Source organism: Cuculus canorus, chromosome Z (assembly GCF_017976375.1).
Source record: "Cuculus canorus isolate bCucCan1 chromosome Z, bCucCan1.pri, whole genome shotgun sequence".
NCBI lineage: Eukaryota > Metazoa > Chordata > Aves > Cuculiformes > Cuculidae > Cuculus > Cuculus canorus.
In genome coordinates this window covers 45,290,972-45,316,195 of record NC_071441.1, presented here as the reverse complement: position 1 = coordinate 45,316,195, position 25,224 = coordinate 45,290,972, and the positions used below count along the sequence as shown (strand labels likewise).

The 25,224-nt window shown below is 53.0% G+C and overlaps 4 protein-coding genes across 4 annotated transcripts; all 4 read left to right on the top strand.

Annotated features, from left to right (window-relative positions):
• The first annotated feature begins 617 nt into the window (after positions 1-617).
• On the top strand, positions 618-1,739 carry LOC128850453 (inositol 1,4,5-trisphosphate receptor-interacting protein-like 1). Its single transcript, XM_054054799.1, has one exon. It carries the CDS (start codon positions 618-620, stop codon positions 1,737-1,739), a length of 1,122 nt encoding a protein of 373 aa, XP_053910774.1.
• Positions 1,740-7,877: 6,138 nt separating this feature from the next.
• LOC128850452 (inositol 1,4,5-trisphosphate receptor-interacting protein-like 1) lies at positions 7,878-9,321 on the top strand. Its single transcript, XM_054054798.1, is given in 2 exon segments — positions 7,878-8,500; positions 8,502-9,321. Coding segments are annotated over 2 exon segments (1,443 nt in total).
• Positions 9,322-15,459: 6,138 nt separating this feature from the next.
• On the top strand, positions 15,460-16,902 carry LOC128850451 (inositol 1,4,5-trisphosphate receptor-interacting protein-like 1). Its single transcript, XM_054054797.1, has one exon. It carries the CDS (start codon positions 15,460-15,462, stop codon positions 16,900-16,902), a length of 1,443 nt encoding a protein of 480 aa, XP_053910772.1.
• A 5,817-nt stretch (positions 16,903-22,719) lies between these two features.
• On the top strand, positions 22,720-24,562 carry LOC128850450 (inositol 1,4,5-trisphosphate receptor-interacting protein-like 1). Its single transcript, XM_054054796.1, is given in 2 exon segments — positions 22,720-23,703; positions 23,705-24,562. Coding segments are annotated over 2 exon segments (1,575 nt in total). The 5' UTR covers positions 22,720-22,986.
• The last annotated feature ends 662 nt before the right edge of the window (positions 24,563-25,224 follow it).

Below are 25,224 nucleotides of genomic sequence, written 5' to 3'. Positions count from 1 at the left end.
CCCACAGGTTTATGTTGCTGGTGTATCTGTCTTGTTCTTTTCCAGCTGACTTCCTGAGTCTTGCAGGGAGGAAAAAGCAATGTTGCAACACCAGGGCAGCATCTTAAGTAAGATTTTTAAAGGCCATTTGGGGCTGGTAAAACTGTTGGGTGTGTATGCCTAGCCCAGAACGAGGTACAGCAGAAAAACAAAAGTGCGTACTTAGGAAGTCAGCCTTGCCAGGCTGCTGTCCTGAGAGCCTCACAGAAATACTCTGTCACCCAAAATGTAACAGCAAACACATGCCTAGTCCGAGAAGATGCTTCAGAAATAGCAAAAAAGGTTGCCTTTTGGAAGGAGGCTTTAGGCTTATGCTTTTAACAGTGATATTGGTTCCTTCTGCCTCTCAAGAGAAGTTTTCTCTTTAGTTCATGAAGTCTGTTTGACGAGCAGTTTAAAATGACATGTCCTCAAAAAGCTGGTAGAGAAAGGTGGAAAAGTTGTTATTTCTGAACAACATTCTTCCCGGAATCCGCATGTTTCCTGTAACAATTCTTCCTTCCGCACGTTTCATGTCACGACTAATGGAAAGTGCTGTCCAAGTCTTATGACCCTGTATTGTTTCAATACAGTTTATGATGCCACAGTGGTATTACAATGTTATTATTGTGTATTCTTATTCTTATTGTGTATTGTACATTGGTCTGGTGGTGGAGGACCTGGTGGCTGAACTCCTCTGGCTCTTCCAAAAGCGCTTCTGCAATAGTTTCTTCCCTGTGCTGCAAACAGCCATCGGTGTGGGCAGCACCTTCGAAGCTTGGGACCCCTGTGAAGATAGTGCTGTCTACCAGCTGCTCGTCCCCCTGAAGGCACCTCGTGGCCACAGGTTCCAGCTGCAGATGGGCGCCACAGGGCAGATGCCAGTAGAAGACCCCCGCATCTATGTGGAGCAGAACATGCTCTGCTTCCTCCACCATTCTGAGGAGGAGCTGACAAGAAATCAGGATCCCAGCCTCCTACACATCCTCTGCACAGGCTCCTACCTAGATGTGCAAAAAACTGCCCTCTGGTTCCAGACCTTTGTCATGTCAGCCTGGATGGATGTGTCTCATTCCCGCTGCTACAACATGGAGATGCTGCCCTCCAGCCGGTCCTGCAAGCTGCAGCTGACGGGTGCCTCCAGAAGAACCCTCTTCATTGAGTTGATTTTTGGGGTACAGCAAGGGGACTCGGACATCTTCCTGAGTAGCCAGGCTACAGAGGACACCTTCAACGCAAGCACTACGTGGCCAGTGACCTACGCTGTGGCAGAGGTGAAGTTCTTCAGGCATATGGCCAGGAAGGCCTCAGCACGTGCCCACCTCAATTGCCTTCAGACCTGCGCCTGCATCCTGACGGGCACAAGCTTTTCCACCTATGACTTCAAGACAGCTGTGATGCACCTCCTGACCACAACCCCCCTCTCACGTTGGCGCAGGAAGAACTTCCTACTGCGGCTGCAAGACACCATGCGATACATGCGCTGGTGCCTGGAGGAGAAGCGCCTCAACCACTTCTTCCTTGGCAATGAGAATGTGCCTGAGGAGATAAGCTTGCCGCTATCCTTCAAAACGGCCGAGCCACTCAACCTCTTCCAACGCTTTGCACAGGATCCGGCGGCCTGTGCTGACGCGCTGCGTGATTTGATCAAGCTTGAACACCGACTCGCACGACAGCTCGTCCTGGGATACTGGGAGAGGGCTCCACACACAGAGCTGTGATTGTGGGTCTCACAGCTGACAGCAGGCGACACCCTCACGCGGCAGGGAAAAAGAGGGGTGAATGCAGGACACAGACAGGGAAGGGAAACCCCTGTGCAGCAGCCCTGTGCCAAGAGTGGCTGTGTTCTCCCTTCAACAATCTCAGTGTAGCGTCGGGGATGACCAGGGTGGCTACAAAGATGACTTTCATCTACCTTTCCGCTTGTGCGGTCATTGCCACGGTGGCGATTTCACATGTCCCATAGATTCTTGCTAGCAGGTGCGGCTGGGCAGGGGTCGAGCCAAAGCCACCACTGATGTGCCTCTACCTGCTCTCCGGGCTCTGGATGGACAATCCCCCATCCAAGACACTCCTCGGGTAGCTGGTGCCACAAAACGGAGTGCACTGGAGACGGGGAACAGGCTGCTCGATCAGCACGGTGTATTGGAGGTGGAAAATGACTTGATCTGTAGAGGTAAAGCAGTGCATTGTATCGTTGCCAGTTTAAGCAAGCAGCTGACTGGCACTTGACACACCACAGGAGAAAAACTGTGTTAAGAACAAGGAGGAACGGTAGTGTCAAAGGAAGAAGTAGATAGAGAAGAAGATGTGCTTTCTCAATCGTGTTTCCCACCCAAGTGACGAACTGTCCTATTGTAAGTGTCCTTCTCCGAAAACGGAAGGTGGCCAAAGACAGCTAAAGGACAAGTGAGGAGGACAAAGAAAGACAAAGTAACAGCCCTTAGAAGAGAGAGGGACCCTTGACTGGGGTTTGCACATGAGCAATAACGAGCAGTACGTCTATGATTCAAGGGCGGAGGTGAGCCCCATTCCTGGCACGTGCTGGCCCTACGTGGCAGGACGCGGGTCTCTAGCAATAACCCTGAAACGTGTGGAGCGGTGCGGCTACAACCCACGACCAACGTTGTCGTCGCAGGGACGCCTGCTAAGCTTTGTGCCTGACCCTACTACAATGCAGGGACATGAAGGCTGCCTCGTTGTTATCCTTGGTGGTTGTGATTGCTGAATCGTCTTGCTGCTTGTAAGCAAGCTACTAGTTTTTGCTAATAGTCTTCTTATTGTAGCAGACTTATTGTGTGCTTGTAGCTATTTTGTGGCATAACACAAGAACCCATACCTAACTGTCACACACGGGGAATTGCTGCCACTCCTTTTCTCTGAAGCAGAAGCGCACTCTGGGCAGTCAGGCCCGATGCAGCTGAAGAGTCCCTTGCAAGGAGGCTTGTGCCAGAGACTCGTGTTCTCCCCTGGGTGGTGACTGTCCCCATCTCTTGGAGAGAGTCCCTTTCCTTTGGGATATTTACCCTGTACAAAGTTGTCAATAAATAGTGTGTTTTGAAGAAAGGCTGCGTCTCTGCCTGTCTGTGCATCACTTTGATAGGGAATAGAGGCATAGGGTGCTGGCTGCTCAGCTGCTGCAGAGCCGGGGAGCATTTCCAGAAGGACTGGTGCGCTGCGCTCCAGTTTCACTGATTCCCCGGCCACTCTGTAATTCCATGGGCTGGCAACCAGAACAACTTGTCCCCCTCCACAGCTGGGCATGTTCCCTGTGTGTCATGGGGAGCCTGAAGTGCCTTCCTTAGGATCTGTAGGCAAACCAAAGCCTGGCAGCCCAACATCGCTTCCCTTGGGCGACGGCAGGGAGGCGCATACAACGCTGTCTGAGCAGGGAGCACCTTGCACAGGGGACAAGTGCCACGATTGCCATTGTGGTCTCTGGCTTCTGTAAGGCAGGAGGCGCATTCACCGTAGCCCGTCGGGACCTACAAGCCAAGGTTCCCACCATCTTAACGAGGGAGACTTCGACACATGCAGCAAGGTTAAGGAAAGATTTTTAGATGTCTCCCATTAAATTGATACTGCAATTCAGATGAAATGCTGTCTCTGCATCTTTCACACCGGTGGGTTTTCACACCTGAACTTTCCCATAAAAATGGCCTGACCCTTCCCATGAAAAGTTTTGTTTTGCTGAAAATTGGCCATAGAAACACTTTGTTTACCATGCATCTTTGCTGGTTCAAAGGGGTGAAGCCCCTTACGGGTTTGGCTTAAGAAGGCAAGAAGAGAAAGACCTTCTTGGCGTAAGGTCTGCCATGGGAATGTTTTCATTGGAATCCTTGCATCCAACACTTGTTTAGTGCTCTGCGTTCCTCCAGCTGCAAAGAGCAAGCTCTGCGTTGCAGTTGAGGGCCTTTTGCCGATCTCTCCTTTTGAACCTGTTGTGTGTTTCTTGGCGTGTTCTTTCCCTCTTGTGCAGCTTTGAGCTTTCAAGCCAATGACGATGCTTCCTGAGCAGCATTAGTGAGAACTGTTCTTGCCCAATCTGGTTTCTGACTCTCAGACGATAACTGGCCCGGATAGACCGGTGCTGCAGGATCTCCATTCCAATTGTGCTCAGGCACAACCGACCAGCGACTGGAGAGCCCCCAGGGTCCCAGCAGAGTCCCGTCCAGCAGCTGTCTCCTGCCCAAGAGCATGCTGCGGAGTGTCACCTTTCCGTGAACCCTTTGGCTGTAATGCTTCAGAGACATAATTGCTCTCAAGAAGGGAATTAGTAGAGTCTGGGGCTTGTAGGGGTGAGATGCCTAGGTACTGCCCTGAGGTCCCAGTCCTCCAAATATGTTGGATTGCCTCTCTTGCACTTGAGGAGCTGTCTCAGCTTTTAGCAGTGACGTGGAAAACATGCTCTTCCTCTGTATTCTCTGGCGTAGCCCAGAACAAGGTACCGCAGAAAACCAAAAGGGTGTACTTAGGAAGTCAGCCTTGCCAGGCTGCTGTCCTGAGAGCCTCACAGAAATACTCTGTCACCCAAAACGTAACAGCAAACACATGCCTAGTTAGAGAAGATGCTTCAGAAATAGCAAGAAAGGTTGCCTTTTGGGAGGAGGCTTTAGGCTTATGCTTTTCACAGTGATGTCGGTTCCTTCTGCCTCTCAAGACAAGTTTTCTCTTTAGTTCATGAAGACAGTGAGATGTTAAGTGAGCAAGGGAGGAAAGACATTTCCATCTAAACTGACTCTTTAGAGAGCCATCTTTCTAAGTGAGAATCTACAAGATGATACAGGTTTTCAAGGGCTCAGGAGAGAACAGGTTCAAATAGAAAGTTTCCACTGAAGAAATGAGCACAGTTGAACCCTCCCTGAAAGATCTGGCGGGCCGCTACACATCTGATTAGAAGACATACACTGTTTAAAGAGAAAACACATAAAGTTCTGAGATCTTTCTAAATCTTATACGGCAATGGAGGACCTTGAGCCTCCCCTGCTACTCCAAACCTTCTTGAGACAGCCACATTTACGTTTCTGTTCTGCGTTATACTGTTGCTTGCACTTGTCTGAAGTGTTTATGAAATACGACTTAGTTGACAAAATGCAATGTGGAAGCTGCCTTGGGACTGCCCTGACTCGGGTCCAGGGCACTGTGCTTCGTGTTGTTGAACTTGCACAGGCCCTCCTCTCACGCCTGTCCGGGTCCCTCATAGATGAAGGGAACAACACCCCGTCTTGTTGCTTGGTAGACAAGGAAGAAAGGTCCTCAGGTGTTTGCGAACCTGACCCTCCTCTACTGTGGGAGGGGGTTTACCCCCCTGGTCCCCACCTTGTTGTCCCATGACCCAGGAGGGGCGAGGAGAGCAGTTGTCAGTGAAGACCGAGGCAAAACTGTTGGTAAGTACCTCAGCCTTCTCCTCATCTGTTGATACGAGGTCAACATTCCCAACCATTCGGGGCGGGGGGGAGGGGGTCCCTTTACCATTCCTCTTCTGACTGATGTACCTGTGAAAGCCCCTCTTGTTGGTCTTCGCTTCCCTTGCCAAGTTCAGCTCCAGCTGGGCCTTGGACTTCCTGACCTCATCCCTACACAACGGGGCAGCGTCCCTATACACGTCGCAGGCTACCTGTCCCTGCTTGCACTGCCTGTGCAGTTCCTTCTTCTCCAGTTGGACCAGCAGGTCTCGACCACGCCTGTGCCTTCCCTTTCCTGCCTGATTTCCTACAGAAGAGGACTGAGCTCTCTTACGCTTTGTGGAAAGCCTCAAGTGATGGCTACAGGTACTCTTGCTGACTCTAAAACAACAGTCTTCCATTGTTCGTAGTTGGGCTCAACTATGTTGAGCATGGAGTGCTTTAAAAGGCCACAGCAACAGCGGCGTGAAAGATGCGACCGCCCCAGCAGAAGGAAGGAGCGAAGTATACACATGTGCTGCCGAGGTCTTTTGGTCACCACTGAGTCAGTCCCACTGGAGGTGCGATTGGCAGCTCCCATGGACAAATTTGAACCAGACCGTCATCTCTGGACTTTGGCAGGGTGGCAAAGCTGAATCCCAGCCTGAGTGCAGGCACTGTGGCTCCAATTCCTCCCTGCGCAAGCACAACACAGCAATACCCGTCACGGTGCTCTCCTGGGCACTGGTATCTGCACGGGGTTAAGTTCTGGCCAAAGCATTCCCTCTCAGCGTCAGACGTCTTGGTATTTCTGCAGAAGACTATTGAAAGCGATGGCTGATGACACTGCTGAAGCTTTCCCAATGAGTTTGACAAGCTACGGGTGAGAGCCAGAGGCACGATGGAGAGCAGGTTTTGACCGAAATAGCACATTGTTGAGTCATTTCCTAAAGTCATTAGAAGAAAGTTCACTGTGGTGCTAGAGCTTTTGCAGTTCTTTTTCCAGGTGCCTTCCTCATTTTGGAATCTGCCCTCACCCATGGGGCAGGAGAGTAGGCTTTAGTGGGCTCAGAGAGAGTGGGAAAGCCTCACGCCAGGGGGCGGTGGGCTGGTTAGTTCTGCCAGGGCTAGACCTTCTTCCAGAAGAGTTTGTGATCCCTGTTGCCCCTGTTTTGAGATGCTTTGGCTGCCCCAAGAGGAGTTACAAGCTGCAGGAGATGTTTGGCAAGCTGAAGAGAGAGCACAGAAAGCGCAGATCTAAAAAGTGGGTGAGCAATTGAGTGGATAGGGTTGCTCAGCCACACAAATTACAGCCGCTGTTTGATGAGCAGTTTAAAATGACATGTCCTCAAAAAGCTGGTAGAGAAAGGTGGAAAAGTTGTTATTTCTGAACAACATTCTTCCCGGAATCCGCATGTTTCCTGTAACAATTCTTCCTTCCGCACGTTTCATGTCACAACTAATGGAAAGTGCTGTCCAAGTCTTATGACCCTGTATTGTTTCAATACAGTTTATGATGCCACAGTGGTATTACAATGTTATTATTGTGTATTCTTATGCCCTATTCCAATCATTACAATATTATTTCAATTTTTCTCACAGAGGGTGAGGCTTTGAGAAGCCTTCTAGAAATGTACTGTCACAGTGGCAGAGCAGAAACAGAGATCCCGCCACAGACAGGCCCCTTGCCACCACCAGCATACCCACCAGCAGCCTCCCCCATTGGTGTCACGAAGGCACCAAGGCACGCCTGTGTCCGCAAGCACAGAGGTCAGCGCCAAGGGAGCCAATGCCACCTCATGGCATTGGGGTCTCATGGAGTAAAGCATCCACCAATCAGGGCACCCATGAGTTGTAAGGGCTCGGGAGGCTCCTATCCACTCTGTAAAGGGAGCTCCCGGGAGCCCTGTCCTGCAGGGCAGTTTGTGCTTTGTGGGTGTCGGGGCGCAGTGTGCCCAGGACAGGTGAAAGTCACTGAGCCGGAGGGGGGGATTGGTGGGGGGAGGGGAGCCGGGGTGTGTGTGTGTGTGAAGGCTGGGGCTGGCTGCGGGGGGAGGCTGTGGTGTGCTCCGGCGCCTGTGACATCACAAAGGATGAGCCACGGGGGAGGTTATAAAGGCGCCAGCAGGCAGCCCTGAGCAGTACGGAGTGGCACAGTGGTGAGTGCGCACGTGCGGGGAAGCTGGGCTGGAGGAGGGCTGGGGCAGAAACGCGGGTCCCAGGGAGGGTCGGTTCTCCCCGACATCGAGGCCCCAGCCGCTCACAGGAGCACCTCGGGGAGGGCACGGTGCAAAGGCATTGCTGCCTCCCAGCTGCGTTGCCCCCACTCCCGTCTGCCCCCAAAGCTCCTTCTCGCCTGCCACCAGCTCCCTCCATCCCAGCCTCTCTGAAACCCTCTCGTCCTTCCTCCTGCAGGCCATGGCTGCCACAGCACTCCTCATCCGTGCCTTGCTGTCCTTCTTTCCGAACCTACCGATGGCTGGTGATGAGCTGGATGAGGACAGGAGCGTGGAGCAGAAGACACAGGAGCAGTGTGACTTTGCCTGGGGAGCACTGCTCTCCACTGCCTCAGAGCAGTGGCACTTCTGCGTGATCGCTGGAGTCCTGGTCCTGCTCTTTGGGCTCTGCTGGGTCCGGTTCAGGAACAGGAGCCGTGAGGCAGAAAGCAGCAGCACTGAGGAAAGGTGCTGCTGCAAGACGGTGAATGTGGAGGAGGAGCAAGAATTGGAGCAGGAAGAGGAAGAAAGTGAGGGCGAAAGTGCTGATGATGAGCGTGATCTGGGCTGGACTTTTGAAAGGCGCTTTTTGAGACGAGTGCAGAATCCGGCCTACATTGGCCTGGTGGTGGAGGACCTGGTGGCTGAACTCCTCTGGCTCTTCCAAAAGCGCTTCTGCAATAGTTTCTTCCCTGTGCTGCAAAGAGCCATCGGTGTGGGCAGCACCTTCGAAGCTTGGGACCCCTGTGAAGATAGTGCTGTCTACCAGCTGCTCGTGCCCCTGAAGGCACCTCGTGGCCACAGGTTCCAGCTGCAGATGGGCGCCACAGGGCAGATGCCAGCAGAAGACCCCCGCATCTATGTGGAGCTGGAGTGCACCTGCACAGGGGCAGCAGAACATGCTCTGCTTCCTCCACCATTCTGAGGAGGAGCTGACAAGAAATCAGGATCCCAGCCTCCTACACATCCTCTGCACAGGCTCCTACCTAGATGTGCAAAAAACTGCCCTCTGGTTCCAGACCTTTGTCATGTCAGCCTGGATGGATGTGTCTCATTCCCGCTGCTACAACATGGAGATGCTGCCCTCCAGCCGGTCCTGCAAGCTGCAGCTGACGGGTGCCTCCAGAAGAACCCTCTTCATTGAGTTGATTTTTGGGGTGCAGCAAGGGGACTCGGACATCTTCCTGAGTAGCCAGGCTGCAGAGGACACCTTCAATGCAAGCACTACGTGGCCAGTGACCTACGCTGTGGCAGAGGTGAAGTTCTTCAGGCATATGGCCAGGAAGGCCTCAGCACGTGCCCACCTCAAATGCCTTCAGACCTGCGCCTGCATCCTGACGGGCACAAGCTTTTCCACCTATGACTTCAAGACAGCTGTGATGCACCTCCTGACCACAACCCCCCTCTCACGTTGGCGCAGGAAGAACTTCCTACTGCAGCTGCAAGACACCATGCGATACATGCGCGGGTGCCTGGAGGAGAAGCGCCTCAACCACTTCTTCCTTGGCAATGAGAATGTGCCCGAGGAGATAAGCTTGCCGCTATCCTTCAAAACGGCCGAGCCACTCAACCTCTTCCAACGCTTTGCACAGGATCCGGCAGCCTGTGCTGACGCGCTGCGTGATTTGATCAAGCTTGAACACCGACTCGCACGACAGCTCGTCCTGGGATACTGGGAGAGGGCTCCACACACAGAGCTGTGATTGTGGGTCTCACAGCTGACAGCAGGCGACACCCTCACGCGGCAGGGAAAAAGAGGGCTGAATGCAGGACACAGACAGGGAAGGGAAACCCCTGTGCAGCAGCCCTGTGCCAAGAGTGGCTGTGTTCTCCCTTCAACAATCTCAGTGTAGCGTCGGGGATGACCAGGGTGGCTACAAAGATGACTTTCATCTACCTTTCCGCTTGTGCGGTCATTGCCACGGTGGCGATTTCACATGTCCCATAGATTCTTGCTAGCAGCTGCAGCTGGGCAGGGGTCGAGCCAAAGCCACCACTGATGTGCCTCTGCCTGCTCTCCGGGCTCTGGATGGACAATCCCCCATCCAAGACACTCCTCGGGTAGCTGGTGCCACAAAACGGAGTGCACTGGAGACGGGGAACAGGCTGCTCGATCAGCACGGTGTATTGGAGGTGGAAAATGACTTGATCTGTAGAGGTAAAGCAGTGCATTGTATCGTTGCCAGTTTAAGCAAGCACCTGACTGGCACTCGACACACCACAGGAGAAAAACTGTGTTAAGAACAAGGAGGAACGGTAGTGTCAAAGGAAGAAGTAGATAGAGAAGAAGATGTGCTTTCTCAATCGTGTTTCCCACCCAAGTGACGAACTGTCCTATTGTAAGTGTCCTTCTCTGAAAACGGAAGGTGGCCAAAGACAGCTAAAGGACAAGTGAGGAGGACAAAGAAAGACAAAGTAACAGCCCTTAGAAGAGAGAGGGACCCTTGACTGGGGTTTGCACATGAGCAATAACGAGCAGTACGTCTATGATTCAAGGGCGGAGGTGAGCCCCATTCCTGGCACGTGCTGGCCCTACGTGGCAGGACGCGGGTCTCTAGCAATAACCCTGAAACGTGTGGAGCGGTGCGGCTACAACCCACGACCAACGTTGTCGTCGCAGGGACGCCTGCTAAGCTTTGTGCCTGACCCTACTACAATGCAGGGACATGAAGGCTGCCTCGTTGTTATCCTTGGTGGTTGTGATTGCTGAATCGTCTTGCTGCTTGTAAGCAAGCTACTAGTTTTTGCTAATAGTCTTCTTATTGTAGCAGACTTATTGTGTGCTTGTAGCTATTTTGTGGCATAACACAAGAACCCATACCTAACTGTCACACACGGGGAATTGCTGCCACCCCTTTTCTCTGGAGCAGAAGCGCACTCTGGGCAGTCAGGCCCGATGCAGCTGAAGAGTCCCTTGCAAGGAGGCTTGTGCCAGAGACTCGTGTTCTCCCCTGGGTGGTGACTGTCCCCATCTCTTGGAGAGAGTCCCTTTCCTTTGGGATATTTACCCTGTACAAAGTTGTCAATAAATAGTGTGTTTTGAAGAAAGGCTGCGTCTCTGCCTGTCTGTGCATCACTTTGATAGGGAATAGAGGCATAGGCTGCTGGCTGCTCAGCTGCTGCAGAGCCGGGGAGCATTTCCAGAAGGACTGGTGCGCTGCGCTCCAGTTTCACTGATTCCCCGGCCACTCTGTAATTCCATGGGCTGGCAACCAGAACAACTTGTCCCCCTCCACAGCTGGGCATGTTCCCTGTGTGTCATGGGGAGCCTGAAGTGCCTTCCTTAGGATCTGTAGGCAAACCAAAGCCTGGCAGCCCAACATCGCTGCCCTTGGGCGACCGCAGGGAGGCGCATACAACGCCGTCTGAGCAGGGAGCACCTTGCACAGGGGACAAGTGCCACGATTGCCATTGTGGTCTCTGGCTTCTGTAAGGCAGGAGGCGCATTCACCGTAGCCCGTCGGGACCTACAAGCCAAGGTTCCTACCATCTTAACGAGGGAGACTTCGACACATGCAGCAAGGTTAAGGAAAGATTTTTAGATGTCTCCCATTAAATTGATACTGCAATTCAGATGAAATGCTGTCTCTGCATCTTTCACACCAGTGGGTTTTCACACCTGAACTTTCCCATAAAAATGGCCTGACCCTTCCCATGAAAAGTTTTGTTTTGCTGAAAATTGGCCATAGAAACACTTTGTTTACCATGCATCTTTGCTGGTTCAAAGGGGTGAAGCCCCTTACGGGTTTGGCTTAAGAAGGCAAGAAGAGAAAGACCTTCTTGGCGTAAGGTCTGCCATGGGAATGTTTTCATTGGAATCCTTGCATCCAACACTTGTTTAGTGCTCTGCGTTCCTCCAGCTGCAAAGAGCAAGCTCTGCGTTGCAGTTGAGGGCCTTTTGCCGATCTCTCCTTTTGAACCTCTTGTGTGTTTCTTGGCGCGTTCTTTCCCTCTTGTGCAGCTTTGAGCTTTCAAGCCAATGACGATGCTTCCTGAGCAGCATTAGTGAGAACTGTTCTTGCCCAATCTGGTTTCTGACTCTCAGACGATAACTGGCCCGGATAGACCGGTGCTGCAGGATCTCCATTCCAATTGTGCTCAGGCACAACCGACTAGCGACTGGAGAGCCCCCAGGGTCCCAGCAGAGTCCCGTCCAGCAGCTGTCTCCTGCCCAAGAGCATGCTGCGGAGTGTCACCTTTCCGTGAACCCTTTGGCTCTAATGCTTCAGAGACATAATTGCTCTCAACAAGGGAATTAGTAGAGTCTGGGGCTTGCAGGGGTGAGATGCCTAGGTACTGCCCTGAGGTCCCAGTCCTCCAAATATGTTGGATTGCCTCTCTTGCACTTGAGGAGCTGTCTCAGCTTTTAGCAGTGACGTGGAAAACATGCTCTTCCTCTGTATTCTCTGGCGTAGCCCAGAACAAGGTACCGCAGAAAACCAAAAGGGTGTACTTAGGAAGTCAGCCTTGCCAGGCTGCTGTCCTGAGAGCCTCACAGAAATACTCTGTCACCCAAAACGTAACAGCAAACACATGCCTAGTTAGAGAAGATGCTTCAGAAATAGCAAGAAAGGTTGCCTTTTGGGAGGAGCCTTTAGGCTTATGCTTTTCACAGTGATGTCGGTTCCTTCTGCCTCTCAAGACAAGTTTTCTCTTTAGTTCATGAAGACAGGGAGATGTTAAGTGAGCAAGGGAGGAAAGACATTTCCATCTAAACTGACTCTTTAGAGAGCCATCTTTCTAAGTGAGAATCTACAAGATGATACAGGTTTTCAAGGGCTCAGGAGAGAACAGGTTCAAATAGAAAGTTTCCACTGAAGAAATGAGCACAGTTGAACCCTCCCTGAAAGATCTGGCGGGCTGCTACACATCTGATTAGAAGACATACACTGTTTAAAGAGAAAACACATAAAGTTCTGAGATCTTTCTAAATCTTATACGGCAATGGAGGACCTTGAGCCTCCCCTGCTACTCCAAACCTTCTTGAGACAGCCACATTTACGTTTCTGTTCTGCGTTATACTGTTGCTTGCACTTGTCTGAAGTGTTTATGAAATACGACTTAGTTGACAAAATGCAATGTGGAAGCTGCCTTGGGACTGCCCTGACTCGGGTCCAGGGCACTGTGCTTCGTGTTGTTGAACTTGCACAGGCCCTCCTCTCACGCCTGTCCGGGTCCCTCATAGATGAAGGGAACAACACCCCGTCTTGTTGCTTGGTAGACAAGGAAGAAAGGTCCTCAGGTGTTTGCGAACCTGACCCTCCTCTACTGTGGGAGGGGGTTTACCCCCCTGGTCCCCACCTTGTTGTCCCATGACCCAGGAGGGGTGAGGAGAGCAGTTGTCAGTGAAGACCGAGGCAAAACTGTTGGTAAGTACCTCAGCCTTCTCCTCATCTGTTGATACGAGGTCAACATTCCCAACCATTCGGGGCGGGGGGGAGGGGGTCCCTTTACCATTCCTCTTCTGACTGATGTACCTGTGAAAGCCCCTCTTGTTGGTCTTCGCTTCCCTTGCCAAGTTCAGCTCCAGCTGGGCCTTGGACTTCCTGACCTCATCCCTACACAACGGGGCAGCGTCCCTATACACGTCGCAGGCTACCTGTCCCTGCTTGCACTGCCTGTGCAGTTCCTTCTTCTCCAGTTGGACCAGCAGGTCTCGACCACGCCTGTGCCTTCCCTTTCCTGCCTGATTTCCTACAGAAGAGGACTGAGCTCTCTTACGCTTTGTGGAAAGCCTCAAGTGATGGCTACAGGTACTCTTGCTGACTCTAAAACAACAGTCTTCCATTGTTCGTAGTTGGGCTCAACTATGTTGAGCATGGAGTGCTTTAAAAGGCCACGGCAACAGCGGCGTGAAAGATGCGACCGCCCCAGCAGAAGGAAGGAGCGAAGTATACACATGTGCTGCCGAGGTCTTTTGGTCACCACTGAGTCAGTCCCACTGGAGGTGCGATTGGCAGCTCCCATGGACAAATTTGAACCAGACCGTCATCTCTGGACTTTGGCAGGGTGGCAAAGCTGAATCCCAGCCTGAGTGCAGGCACTGTGGCTCCAATTCCTCCCTGCGCAAGCACAACACAGCAATACCCGTCACGGTGCTCTCCTGGGCACTGGTATCTGCACGGGGTTAAGTTCTGGCCAAAGCATTCCCTCTCAGCGTCAGACGTCTTGGTATTTCTGCAGAAGACTATTGAAAGCGATGGCTGATGACACTGCTGAAGCTTTCCCAATGAGTTTGACAAGCTACGGGTGAGAGCCAGAGGCACGATGGAGAGCAGGTTTTGACCGAAATAGCACATTGTTGAGTCATTTCCTAAAGTCATTAGAAGAAAGTTCACTGTGGTGCTAGAGCTTTTGCAGTTCTTTTTCCAGGTGCCTTCCTCATTTTGGAATCTGCCCTCACCCATGGGGCAGGAGAGTAGGCTTTAGTGGGCTCAGAGAGAGTGGGAAAGCCTCACGCCAGGGGGCGGTGGGCTGGTTAGTTCTGCCAGGGCTAGACCTTCTTCCAGAAGAGTTTGTGATCCCTGTAGCCCCTGTTTTGACATGCTTTGGCTGCCCCAAGAGGAGTTACAAGCTGCAGGAGATGTTTGGCAAGCTGAAGAGAGAGCACAGAAAGCGCAGATCTAAAAAGTGGGTGAGCAATTGAGTGGATAGGGTTGCTCAGCCACACAAATTACAGCCGCTGTTTGATGAGCAGTTTAAAATGACATGTCCTCAAAAAGCTGGTAGAGAAAGGTGGAAAAGTTGTTATTTCTGAACAACATTCTTCCCGGAATCCGCATGTTTCCTGTAACAATTCTTCCTTCCGCACGTTTCATGTCACAACTAATGGAAAGTGCTGTCCAAGTCTTATGACCCTGTATTGTTTCAATACAGTTTATGATGCCACAGTGGTATTACAATGTTATTATTGTGTATTCTTACGCCCTATTCCAATCATTACAATATTATTTCAATTTTTCTCACAGAGGGTGAGGCTTTGAGAAGCCTTCTAGAAATGTACTGTCACAGTGGCAGAGCAGAAACAGAGATCCCGCCACAGACAGGCCCCTTGCCACCACCAGCATACCCACCAGCAGTCTCCCCCATTGGTGTCACGAAGGCACCAAGGCACGCCTGTGTCCGCAAGCACAGAGGTCAGCGCCAAGGGAGCCAATGCCACCTCATGGCATTGGGGTCTCATGGAGTAAAGCATCCACCAATCAGGGCACCCATGAGTTGTAAGGGCTCAGGAGGCTCCTATCCACTCTGTAAAGGGAGCTCCCGGGAGCCCTGTCCTGCAGGGCAGTTTGTGCTTTGTGGGTGTCGGGGCGCAGTGTGCCCAGGACAGGTGAAAGTCACTGAGCCGGAGGGGGGGATTGGTGGGGGGAGGGGAGCCGGGGTGTGTGTGTGTGTGAAGGCTGGGGCTGGCTGCGGGGGGAGGCTGTGGTGTGCTCCGGCGCCTGTGACATCACAAAGGATGAGCCACGGGGGAGGTTATAAAGGCGCCAGCAGGCAGCCCTGAGCAGTACGGAGTGGCACAGTGGTGAGTGCGCACGTGCGGGGAAGCTGGGCTGGAGGAGGGCTGGGGCAGAAACGCGGGTCCCAGGGAGGGTCGGTTCTCCCCGACATCGAGGCCCCAGCCGCTCACAGGAGCACCTCGGGGAGGGCACGGTGCAAAGGCATTGCTGCCTCCCAGCTGCGTTGCCCCCACTCCCGTCTGCCCCCAAAGCTCCTTCTCGCCTGCCACCAGCTCCCTCCATCCCAGCCTCTCTGAAACCCTCTCGTCCTTCCTCCTGCAGGCCATGGCTGCCACAGCACTCCTCATCCGTGCCTTGCTGTCCTTCTTTCCGAACCTACCGATGGCTGGTGATGAGCTGGATGAGGACAGGAGCGTGGAGCAGAAGACACAGGAGCAGTGTGACTTTGCCTGGGGAGCACTGCTCTCCACTGCCTCAGAGCAGTGGCACTTCTGCGTGATCGCTGGAGTCCTGGTCCTGCTCTTTGGGCTCTGCTGGGTCCGGTTCAGGAACAGGAGCCGTGAGGCAGAAAGCAGCAGCACTGAGGAAAGGTGCTGCTGCAAGACGGTGAATGTGGAGGAGGAGCAAGAATTGGAGCAGGAAGAGGAAGAAAGTGAGGGCGAAAGTGCTGATGATGAGCGTGATCTGGGCTGGACTTTTGAAAGGCGCTTTTTGAGACGAGTGCAGAATCCGGCCTACATTGGCCTGGTGGTGGAGGACCTGGTGGCTGAACTCCTCTGGCTCTTCCAAAAGCGCTTCTGCAATAGTTTCTTCCCTGTGCTGCAAAGAGCCATCGGTGTGGGCAGCACCTTCGAAGCTTGGGACCCCTGTGAAGATAGTGCTGTCTACCAGCTGCTCGTGCCCCTGAAGGCACCTCGTGGCCACAGGTTCCAGCTGCAGATGGGCGCCACAGGGCAGATGCCAGCAGAAGACCCCCGCATCTATGTGGAGCTGGAGTGCACCTGCACAGGGCAGCAGAACATGCTCTGCTTCCTCCACCATTCTGAGGAGGAGCTGACAAGAAATCAGGATCCCAGCCTCCTACACATCCTCTGCACAGGCTCCTACCTAGATGTGCAAAAAACTGCCCTCTGCTTCCAGACCTTTGTCATGTCAGCCTGGATGGATGTGTCTCATTCCCGCTGCTACAACATGGAGATGCTGCCCTCCAGCCGGTCCTGCAAGCTGCAGCTGACGGGTGCCTCCAGAAGAACCCTCTTCATTGAGTTGATTTTTGGGGTGCAGCAAGGGGACTCGGACATCTTCCTGAGTAGCCAGGCTGCAGAGGACACCTTCAATGCAAGCACTACGTGGCCAGTGACCTACGCTGTGGCAGAGGTGAAGTTCTTCAGGCATATGGCCAGGAAGGCCTCAGCACGTGCCCACCTCAAATGCCTTCAGACCTGCGCCTGCATCCTGACGGGCACAAGCTTTTCCACCTATGACTTCAAGACAGCTGTGATGCACCTCCTGACCACAACCCCCCTCTCACGTTGGCGCAGGAAGAACTTCCTACTGCAGCTGCAAGACACCATGCGATACATGCGCGGGTGCCTGGAGGAGAAGCGCCTCAACCACTTCTTCCTTGGCAATGAGAATGTGCCCGAGGAGATAAGCTTGCCGCTATCCTTCAAAACGGCCGAGCCACTCAACCTCTTCCAACGCTTTGCACAGGATCCGGCAGCCTGTGCTGACGCGCTGCGTGATTTGATCAAGCTTGAACACCGACTCGCACGACAGCTCGTCCTGGGATACTGGGAGAGGGCTCCACACACAGAGCTGTGATTGTGGGTCTCACAGCTGACAGCAGGCGACACCCTCACGCGGCAGGGAAAAAGAGGGCTGAATGCAGGACACAGACAGGGAAGGGAAACCCCTGTGCAGCAGCCCTGTGCCAAGAGTGGCTGTGTTCTCCCTTCAACAATCTCAGTGTAGCGTCGGGGATGACCAGGGTGGCTACAAAGATGACTTTCATCTACCTTTCCGCTTGTGCGGTCATTGCCACGGTGGCGATTTCACATGTCCCATAGATTCTTGCTAGCAGCTGCAGCTGGGCAGGGGTCGAGCCAAAGCCACCACTGATGTGCCTCTGCCTGCTCTCCGGGCTCTGGATGGACAATCCCCCATCCAAGACACTCCTCGGGTAGCTGGTGCCACAAAACGGAGTGCACTGGAGACGGGGAACAGGCTGCTCGATCAGCACGGTGTATTGGAGGTGGAAAATGACTTGATCTGTAGAGGTAAAGCAGTGCATTGTATCGTTGCCAGTTTAAGCAAGCACCTGACTGGCACTCGACACACCACAGGAGAAAAACTGTGTTAAGAACAAGGAGGAACGGTAGTGTCAAAGGAAGAAGTAGATAGAGAAGAAGATGTGCTTTCTCAATCGTGTTTCCCACCCAAGTGACGAACTGTCCTACTTGTAAGTGTCCTTCTCCGAAAACGGAAGGTGGCCAAAGACAGCTAAAGGACAAGTGAGGAGGACAAAGAAAGACAAAGTAACAGCCCTTAGAAGAGAGAGGGACCCTTGACTGGGGTTTGCACATGAGCAATAACGAGCAGTACGTCTATGATTCAAGGGCGGAGGTGAGCCCCATTCCTGGCACGTGCTGGCCCTACGTGGCAGGACGCGGGTCTCTAGCAATAACCCTGAAACGTGTGGAGCGGTGCGGCTACAACCCACGACCAACGTTGTCGTCGCAGGGACGCCTGCTAAGCTTTGTGCCTGACCCTACTACAATGCAGGGACATGAAGGCTGCCTCGTTGTTATCCTTGGTGGTTGTGATTGCTGAATCGTCTTGCTGCTTGTAAGCAAGCTACTAGTTTTTGCTAATAGTCTGCTTATTGTAGCAGACTTATTGTGTGCTTGTAGCTATTTTGTGGCATAACACAAGAACCCATACCTAACTGTCACACACGGGGAATTGCTGCCACCCCTTTTCTCTGGAGCAGAAGCGCACTCTGGGCAGTCAGGCCCGATGCAGCTGAAGAGTCCCTTGCAAGGAGGCTTGTGCCAGAGACTCGTGTTCTCCCCCTGGGTGGTGACTGTCCCCATCTCTTGGAGAGAGTCCCTTTCCTTTGGGATATTTACCCTGTACAAAGTTGTCAATAAATAGTGTGTTTTGAAGAAAGGCTGCGTCTCTGCCTGTCTGTGCATCACTTTGATAGGGAATAGAGGCATAGGCTGCTGGCTGCTCAGCTGCTGCAGAGCCGGGGAGCATTTCCAGAAGGACTGGTGCGCTGCGCTCCAGTTTCACTGATTCCCCGGCCACTCTGTAATTCCATGGGCTGGCAACCAGAACAACTTGTCCCCCTCCACAGCTGGGCATGTTCCCTGTGTGTCATGGGGAGCCTGAAGTGCCTTCCTTAGGATCTGTAGGCAAACCAAAGCCTGGCAGCCCAACATCGTTGCCCTTGGGCGACCGCAGGGAGGCGCATACAACGCTGTCTGAGCAGGGAGCACCTTGCACAGGGGACAAGTGCCACGATTGCCGTTGTGGTCTCTGGCTTCTGTAAGGCAGGAGGCGCATTCACCGTAGCCCGTCGGGACCTACAAGCCAAGGTTCCTACCATCTTAACGAGGGAGACTTCGACACATGCAGCAAGGTTAAGGAAAGATTTTTAGATGTCTCCCATTAAATTGATACTGCAATTCAGATGAAATGCTGTCTCTGCATCTTTCACACCGGTGGGTTTTCACACCTGAACTTTCCCATAAAAATGGCCTGACCCTTCCCATGAAAAGTTTTGTTTTGCTGAAAATTGGCCATAGAAACACTTTGTTTACCATGCATCTTTGCTGGTTCAAAGGGGTGAAGCCCCTTACGGGTTTGGCTTAAGAAGGCAAGAAGAGAAAGACCTTCTTGGCGTAAGGTCTGCCATGGGAATGTTTTCATTGGAATCCTTGCATCCAACACTTGTTTAGTGCTCTGCGTTCCTCCAGCTGCAAAGAGCAAGCTCTGCGTTGCAGTTGAGGGCCTTTTGCCGATCTCTCCTTTTGAACCTGTTGTGTGTTTCTTGGCGTGTTCTTTCCCTCTTGTGCAGCTTTGAGCTTTCAAGCCAATGACGATGCTTCCTGAGCAGCATTAGTGAGAACTGTTCTTGCCCAATCTGGTTTCTGACTCTCAGACGATAACTGGCCCGGATAGACCGGTGCTGCAGGATCTCCATTCCAATTGTGCTCAGGCACAACCGACCAGCGACTGGAGAGCCCCCAGGGTCCCAGCAGAGTCCCGTCCAGCAGCTGTCTCCTGCCCAAGAGCATGCGGCGGAGTGTCACCTTTCCGTGAACCCTTTGGCTCTAATGCTTCAGAGACATAATTGCTCTCAACAAGGGAATTAGTAGAGTCTGGGGCTTGTAGGGGTGAGATGCCTAGGTACTGCCCTGAGGTCCCAGTCCTCCAAATATGTTGGATTGCCTCTCTTGCACTTGAGGAGCTGTCTCAGCTTTTAGCAGTGACGTGGAAAACATGCTCTTCCTCTGTATTCTCTGGCGTAGCCCAGAACAAGGTACCGCAGAAAACCAAAAGGGTGTACTTAGGAAGTCAGCCTTGCCAGGCTGCTGTCCTGAGAGCCTCACAGAAATACTCTGTCACCCAAAACGTAACAGCAAACACATGCCTAGTTCGAGAAGATGCTTCAGAAATAGCAAGAAAGGTTGCCTTTTGGGAGGAGGCTTTAGGCTTATGCTTTTCACAGTGATGTCGGTTCCTTCTGCCTCTCAAGACAAGTTTTCTCTTTAGTTCATGAAGACAGTGAGATGTTAAGTGAGCAAGGGAGGAAAGACATTTCCATCTAAACTGACTCTTTAGAGAGCCATCTTTCTAAGTGAGAATCTACAAGATGATACAGGTTTTCAAGGGCTCAGGAGAGAACAGGTTCGAATAGAAAGTTTCCACTGAAGAAATGAGCACAGTTGAACCCCTCCCTGAAAGATCTGGCGGGCCGCTACACATCTGATTAGAAGACATATTCTGTTTAAAGAGAAAACACACAAAGTTCTGAGATCTTTCTAAATCTTATACGGCAATGGAGGACCTTGAGCCTCCCCTGCTACTCCAAACCTTCTTGAGACAGCCACATTTACGTTTCTGTTCTGCGTTATACTGTTGCTTGCACTTGTCTGAAGTGTTTATGAAATACTACTTAGTTGACAAAATGCAATGTGGAAGCTGCCTTGGGACTGCCCTGACTCGGGTCCAGGGCATTGTGCTTCGTGTTGTTGAACTTGCACAGGCCCTCCTCTCACGCCTGTCCGGGTCCCTCATAGATGAAGGGAACAACACCCCGTCTTGTTGCTTGGTAGACAAGGAAGAAAGGTCCTCAGGTGTTTGCGAACCTGACCCTCCTCTACTGTGGGAGGGGGTTTACCCCCCTGGTCCCCACCTTGTTGTCCCATGACCCAGGAGGGGTGAGGAGAGCAGTTGTCAGTGAAGACCGAGGCAAAACTGTTGGTAAGTACCTCAGCCTTCTCCTCATCTGTTGATACGAGGTCAACATTCCCAACCATTCGGGGCGGGGGGGGGGGGGTCCCTTTACCATTCCTCTTCTGACTGATGTACCTGTGAAAGCCCCTCTTGTTGGTCTTCGCTTCCCTTGCCAAGTTCAGCTCCAGCTGGGCCTTGGACTTCCTGACCTCATCCCTACACAACGGGGCAGCGTACCCTATACACGTCGCAGGCTACCTGTCCCTGCTTGCACTGCCTGTGCAGTTCCTTCTTCTCCAGTTGGACCAGCAGGTCTCGACCACTCCTGTGCCTTCCCTTTCCTGCCTGATTTCCTACAGAAGAGGACTGAGCTCTCTTACGCTTTGTGGAAAGCCTCAAGTGATGGCTACAGGTACTCTTGCTGACTCTAAAACAACAGTCTTCCATTGTTCGTAGTTGGGCTCAACTATGTTGAGCATGGAGTGCTTTAAAAGGCCACGGCAACAGCGGCGTGAAAGATGCGACCGCCCCAGCAGAAGGAAGGAGTGAAGTATACACATGTGCTGCCGAGGTCTTTTGGTCACCGCTGAGTCAGTCCCACTGGAGGTGCGATTGGCAGCTCCCATGGACAAATTTGAACCAGACCGTCATCTCTGGACTTTGGCAGGGTGGCAAAGCTGAATCCCAGCCTGAGTGCAGGCACTGTGGCTCCAATTCCTCCCTGCGCAAGCACAACACAGCAATACCCGTCACGGTGCTCTCCTGGGCACTGGTATCTGCACGGGGTTAAGTTCTGGCCAAAGCGTTCCCTCTCTAAGGTAAGATGTCTTGGTATTTCTGCAGAAGACTATTGAAAGCGATGGCTGATGACACTGCTGAAGCTTTCCCAATGAGTTTGACAAGCTACGGGTGAGAGCCAGAGGCACGATGGAGAGCAGGTTTTGACCGAAATAGCACATTGTTGAGTCATTTCCTGAAGTCATTAGAAGGAAGTTCACTGTGGTGCTAGAGCTTTTGCAATTCTTTTTCCAGGTGCCTTCCTCATTTTGGAATCTGCCCTCACCCATGTGGCAGGAGAGTAGGCTTTAGTGGGCTCAGAGAGAGTGGGAAAGCCTCACGCCAGGGGGCGGTGGGCTGGTTAGTTCTGCCAGGACTAGACCTTCTTCCAGAAGAGTTTGTGATCCCTGTAGCCCCTGTTTTGAGATGCTTTGGCTGCCCCAAGAGGAGTTACAAGCTGCAGGAGATGTTTGGCAAGCTGAAGAGAGAGCACAGAAAGCGCAGATCTAAAAAGTGGGTGAGCAATTGAGTGGATAGGGTTGCTCAGCCACACAAATTACAGCCGCTGTTTGATGAGCAGTTTAAAATGACATGTCCTCAAAAAGCTGGTAGAGAAAGGTGGAAAAGTTGTTATTTCTGAACAACATTCTTCCCGGAATCCGCATGTTTCCTGTAGCATTTCTTCCTTCCGCACGTTTCATGTCACGACTAATGGAAACTGCTGTCCAAGCCTTATGACCCTGTATTGTTTCAATACAGTTTATGATGCCACAGTGGTATTACAATGTTATTATTGTGTATTCTTATGTCCTATTCCAATCATTAGCACATTATTTCAATTTTTCTCACAGAGGGTGAGGCTTTGAGAAGCCTTCTAGAAATGTACTGTCACAGTGGCAGAGCAGAAACAGAGATCCCGCCACAGACAGGCCCCTTGCCACCACCAGCATACCCACCAGCAGCCTCCCCCATTGGTGTCACGAAGGCACCAAGGCACGCCTGTGTCCGCAAGCACAGAGGTCAGCGCCAAGGGAGCCAATGCCACCTCATGGCATTGGGGTCTCACGGAGTAAAGCATCCACCAATCAGGGCACCCATGAGTTGTAAGGGCTCGGGAGGCTCCTATGCGCTCTGCAAAGGGAGCCCCCGAGAGCCCTGTCCTGCAGGGCAGTTTGTACTTTGTGGGTGTCGGGGCGCAGTGTGCCCAGGACAGGTGAAAGTCACTGAGCCGGAGTGGGGGATTGGTGGGGGGAGGGGAGCCGGAGGGTGTGTGTGTGAAGGCTGGGGCTGGCTGCGGGGGGAGGCTGTGGTGTGCTCCGGCGCCTGTGACATCACAAAGGATGAGCCACGGGGCAGGTTATAAAGGCGCCAGCAGGCAGCCCTGAGCAGTACGGAGTGGGACAGTGGTGAGTGCGCACGTGCGGGGAAGCTGGGCTGGAGGAGGGCTGGGGCAGAAAGGCGGGTCCCAGGGAGGGTCGGTTCTCCCCCAGCATCGAGGTCCCAGCCGCTCGCTGGAGCACCTCGGGGAGGGCACGGTGCAAAGGCATTGCTGCCTCCCAGCTGCGTTGCCCCCACTCCCGTCTGCCCCAAAGCTCCTTCTCGCCTGCCACCAGCTCCCTCCATCCCAGCCTCTCTGAAACCCTCTTGTCCTTCCTCCTGCAGGCCATGGCTGCCATAGCACTCCTCGTCCGTGCCTTGCTGTCCTTCATCCCGAACCTGCCGATGGCTGGTGATGAGCTGGATGAGGCGACGCGTGAATTCATGCAGCAGCGTGCCCTGTACGTGAACGCGGAGATGACTCGGCTGCTGCAAGACATAGAGGACAGGAGCGTGGAGCAGAAGACACAGGAGCAGTGTGACTTTGCCTGGGGAGCACTGCTCTCCACTGCCTCAGAGCAGTGGCACTTCTGCGTGATCGCTGGAGTCCTGGTCCTGCTCTTTGGGCTCTGCTGGGTCCGGTTCAGGAACAGGAGCCGTGAGGCAGAAAGCAGCAGCACTGAGGAAAGGTGCTGCTGCAAGACGGTGAATGTGGAGGAGGAGCAAGAATTGGAGCAGGAAGAGGAAGAAAGTGAGGGCGAAAGTGCTGATGATGAGCGTGATCTGGGCTGGACTTTTGAAAGGCGCTTTTTCAGGCGAGTGCAGAATCCGGCCTACATTGGCCTAGTGGTGGAGGACCTGGTGGCTGAACTCCTCTGGCTCTTCCAAAAGCGCTTCTGCAATAGTTTCTTCCCTGTGCTGCAAAGAGCCATCGGTGTGGGCAGCACCTTCGAAGCTTGGGACCCCTGTGAAGATAGTGCTGTCTACCAGCTGCTCGTGCCCCTGAAGGCACCTCGTGGCCACAGGTTCCAGCTGGAGATGGGCACCACAGGGCAGATGCCAGTAGAAGACCCCCCGCATCTATGTGGAGCTGGAGTGCACCTGCACGGGGCAGCAGAACATGCTCTGCTTCCTCCACCATTCTGAGGAGGGGCTGACAAGAAATCAGGATCCCAGCCTCCTACACATCCTCTGCACAGGCTCCTACCTAGATGTGCAAAAAACTGCCCTCTGGTTCCAGACAATTGTGATGTCAACCTGGATGGATGTGTCTCTTTCCCGTTGCTACAACATGGAGATGCTGCCCTCCAGCCGGTCCTGCAAGCTGCAGCTGACGGGTGCCTCCAGAAGAACCCTCTTCATTGAGTTGATTTTTGGGGTGCAGCAAGGGGACTCGGACATCTTCCTGAGTAGCCAGGCTGCAGAGGACACCTTCAATGCAAGCACTACGTGGTCAGTGACCTACGCTGTGGCAGAGGTGAAGTTCTTCAGGCATATGGCCAGGAAGGCCTCAGCACGTGCCCACCTCAAATGCCTTCAGACCTGCGCCTGCATCCTGACGGGCACAAGCTTTTCCACCTATGACTTCAAGACAGCTGTGATGCACCTCCTGACCACAACCCCCCTCTCACGTTGGTGCAGGAAGAACTTCCTACTGCGGCTGCAAGACACCATGCGATACATGCGCTGGTGCCTGGAGGAGAAGCGCCTCAACCACTTCTTCCTTGGCAATGAGAATGTGCCCGAGGAGATAAGCTTGCCGCTATCCTTCAAAATGGCCGAGCCACTCAACCTCTTCCAACGCTTTGCACAGGATCCGGCAGCCTGTGCTGACGCGCTGTGTGATTTCATCAAGCTTGAACACCGACTCATACGACAGCTCGTCCTGGGATACTGGGAGAGGGCTCCACACACAGAGCTGTGATTGTGGGTCTCACAGCTGACAGCAGACGACAACCTCACGCGGCGGGGAAAAAGAGGGGTGAATGCAGGACACAGACAGGGAAGGGAAACCCCTGTGCAGCAGCCCTGTGCCAAGAGTGGCTGTGTTCTCCCTTCAACAATCTCAGTGTAGCGTCGGGGATGACCAGGGTGGCTACAAAGATGACTTTCATCTACCTTTCCGCTTGTGCGGTCATTGCCACGGTGGCGATTTCACATGTCCCATAGATTCTTGCTAGCAGGTGCAGCTGGGCAGGGGTCGAGCCAAAGCCACCACTGATGTGCCTCTGCCTGCTCTCCAGGCTCTGCATGGACAATCCCCCATCCAAGACACTCCTCGGGTAGCTGGTGCCACAAAACGGAGTGCACTGGAGACGGGGAACGGGCTGCTCGATCAGCACGGTGTATTGGAGGTGGAAAATGACTTGATCTGTAGAGGTAAAGCAGTGCATTGTATCGTTGCCAGTTTAAGCAAGCAGCTGACTGGCACTTGACACACCACAGGAGAAAAACTGTGTTAAGAACAAGGAGGAACGGTAGTGTCAAAGGAAGAAGTAGATAGAGAAGAAGATGTGCTTTCTCAATCGTGTTTCCCACCCAAGTGACGAACTGTCCTACTGTGAGTGTCCTTCTCCGAAAACGGAA

Coding starts and splice junctions, on each gene's coding strand:
- LOC128850453 (XM_054054799.1), top strand. CDS start 618: ATGCCACAGTGGTATTACAATGTTATTATTGTGTATTCTTATTCTTAT.
- LOC128850451 (XM_054054797.1), top strand. CDS start 15,460: ATGGCTGGTGATGAGCTGGATGAGGACAGGAGCGTGGAGCAGAAGACA.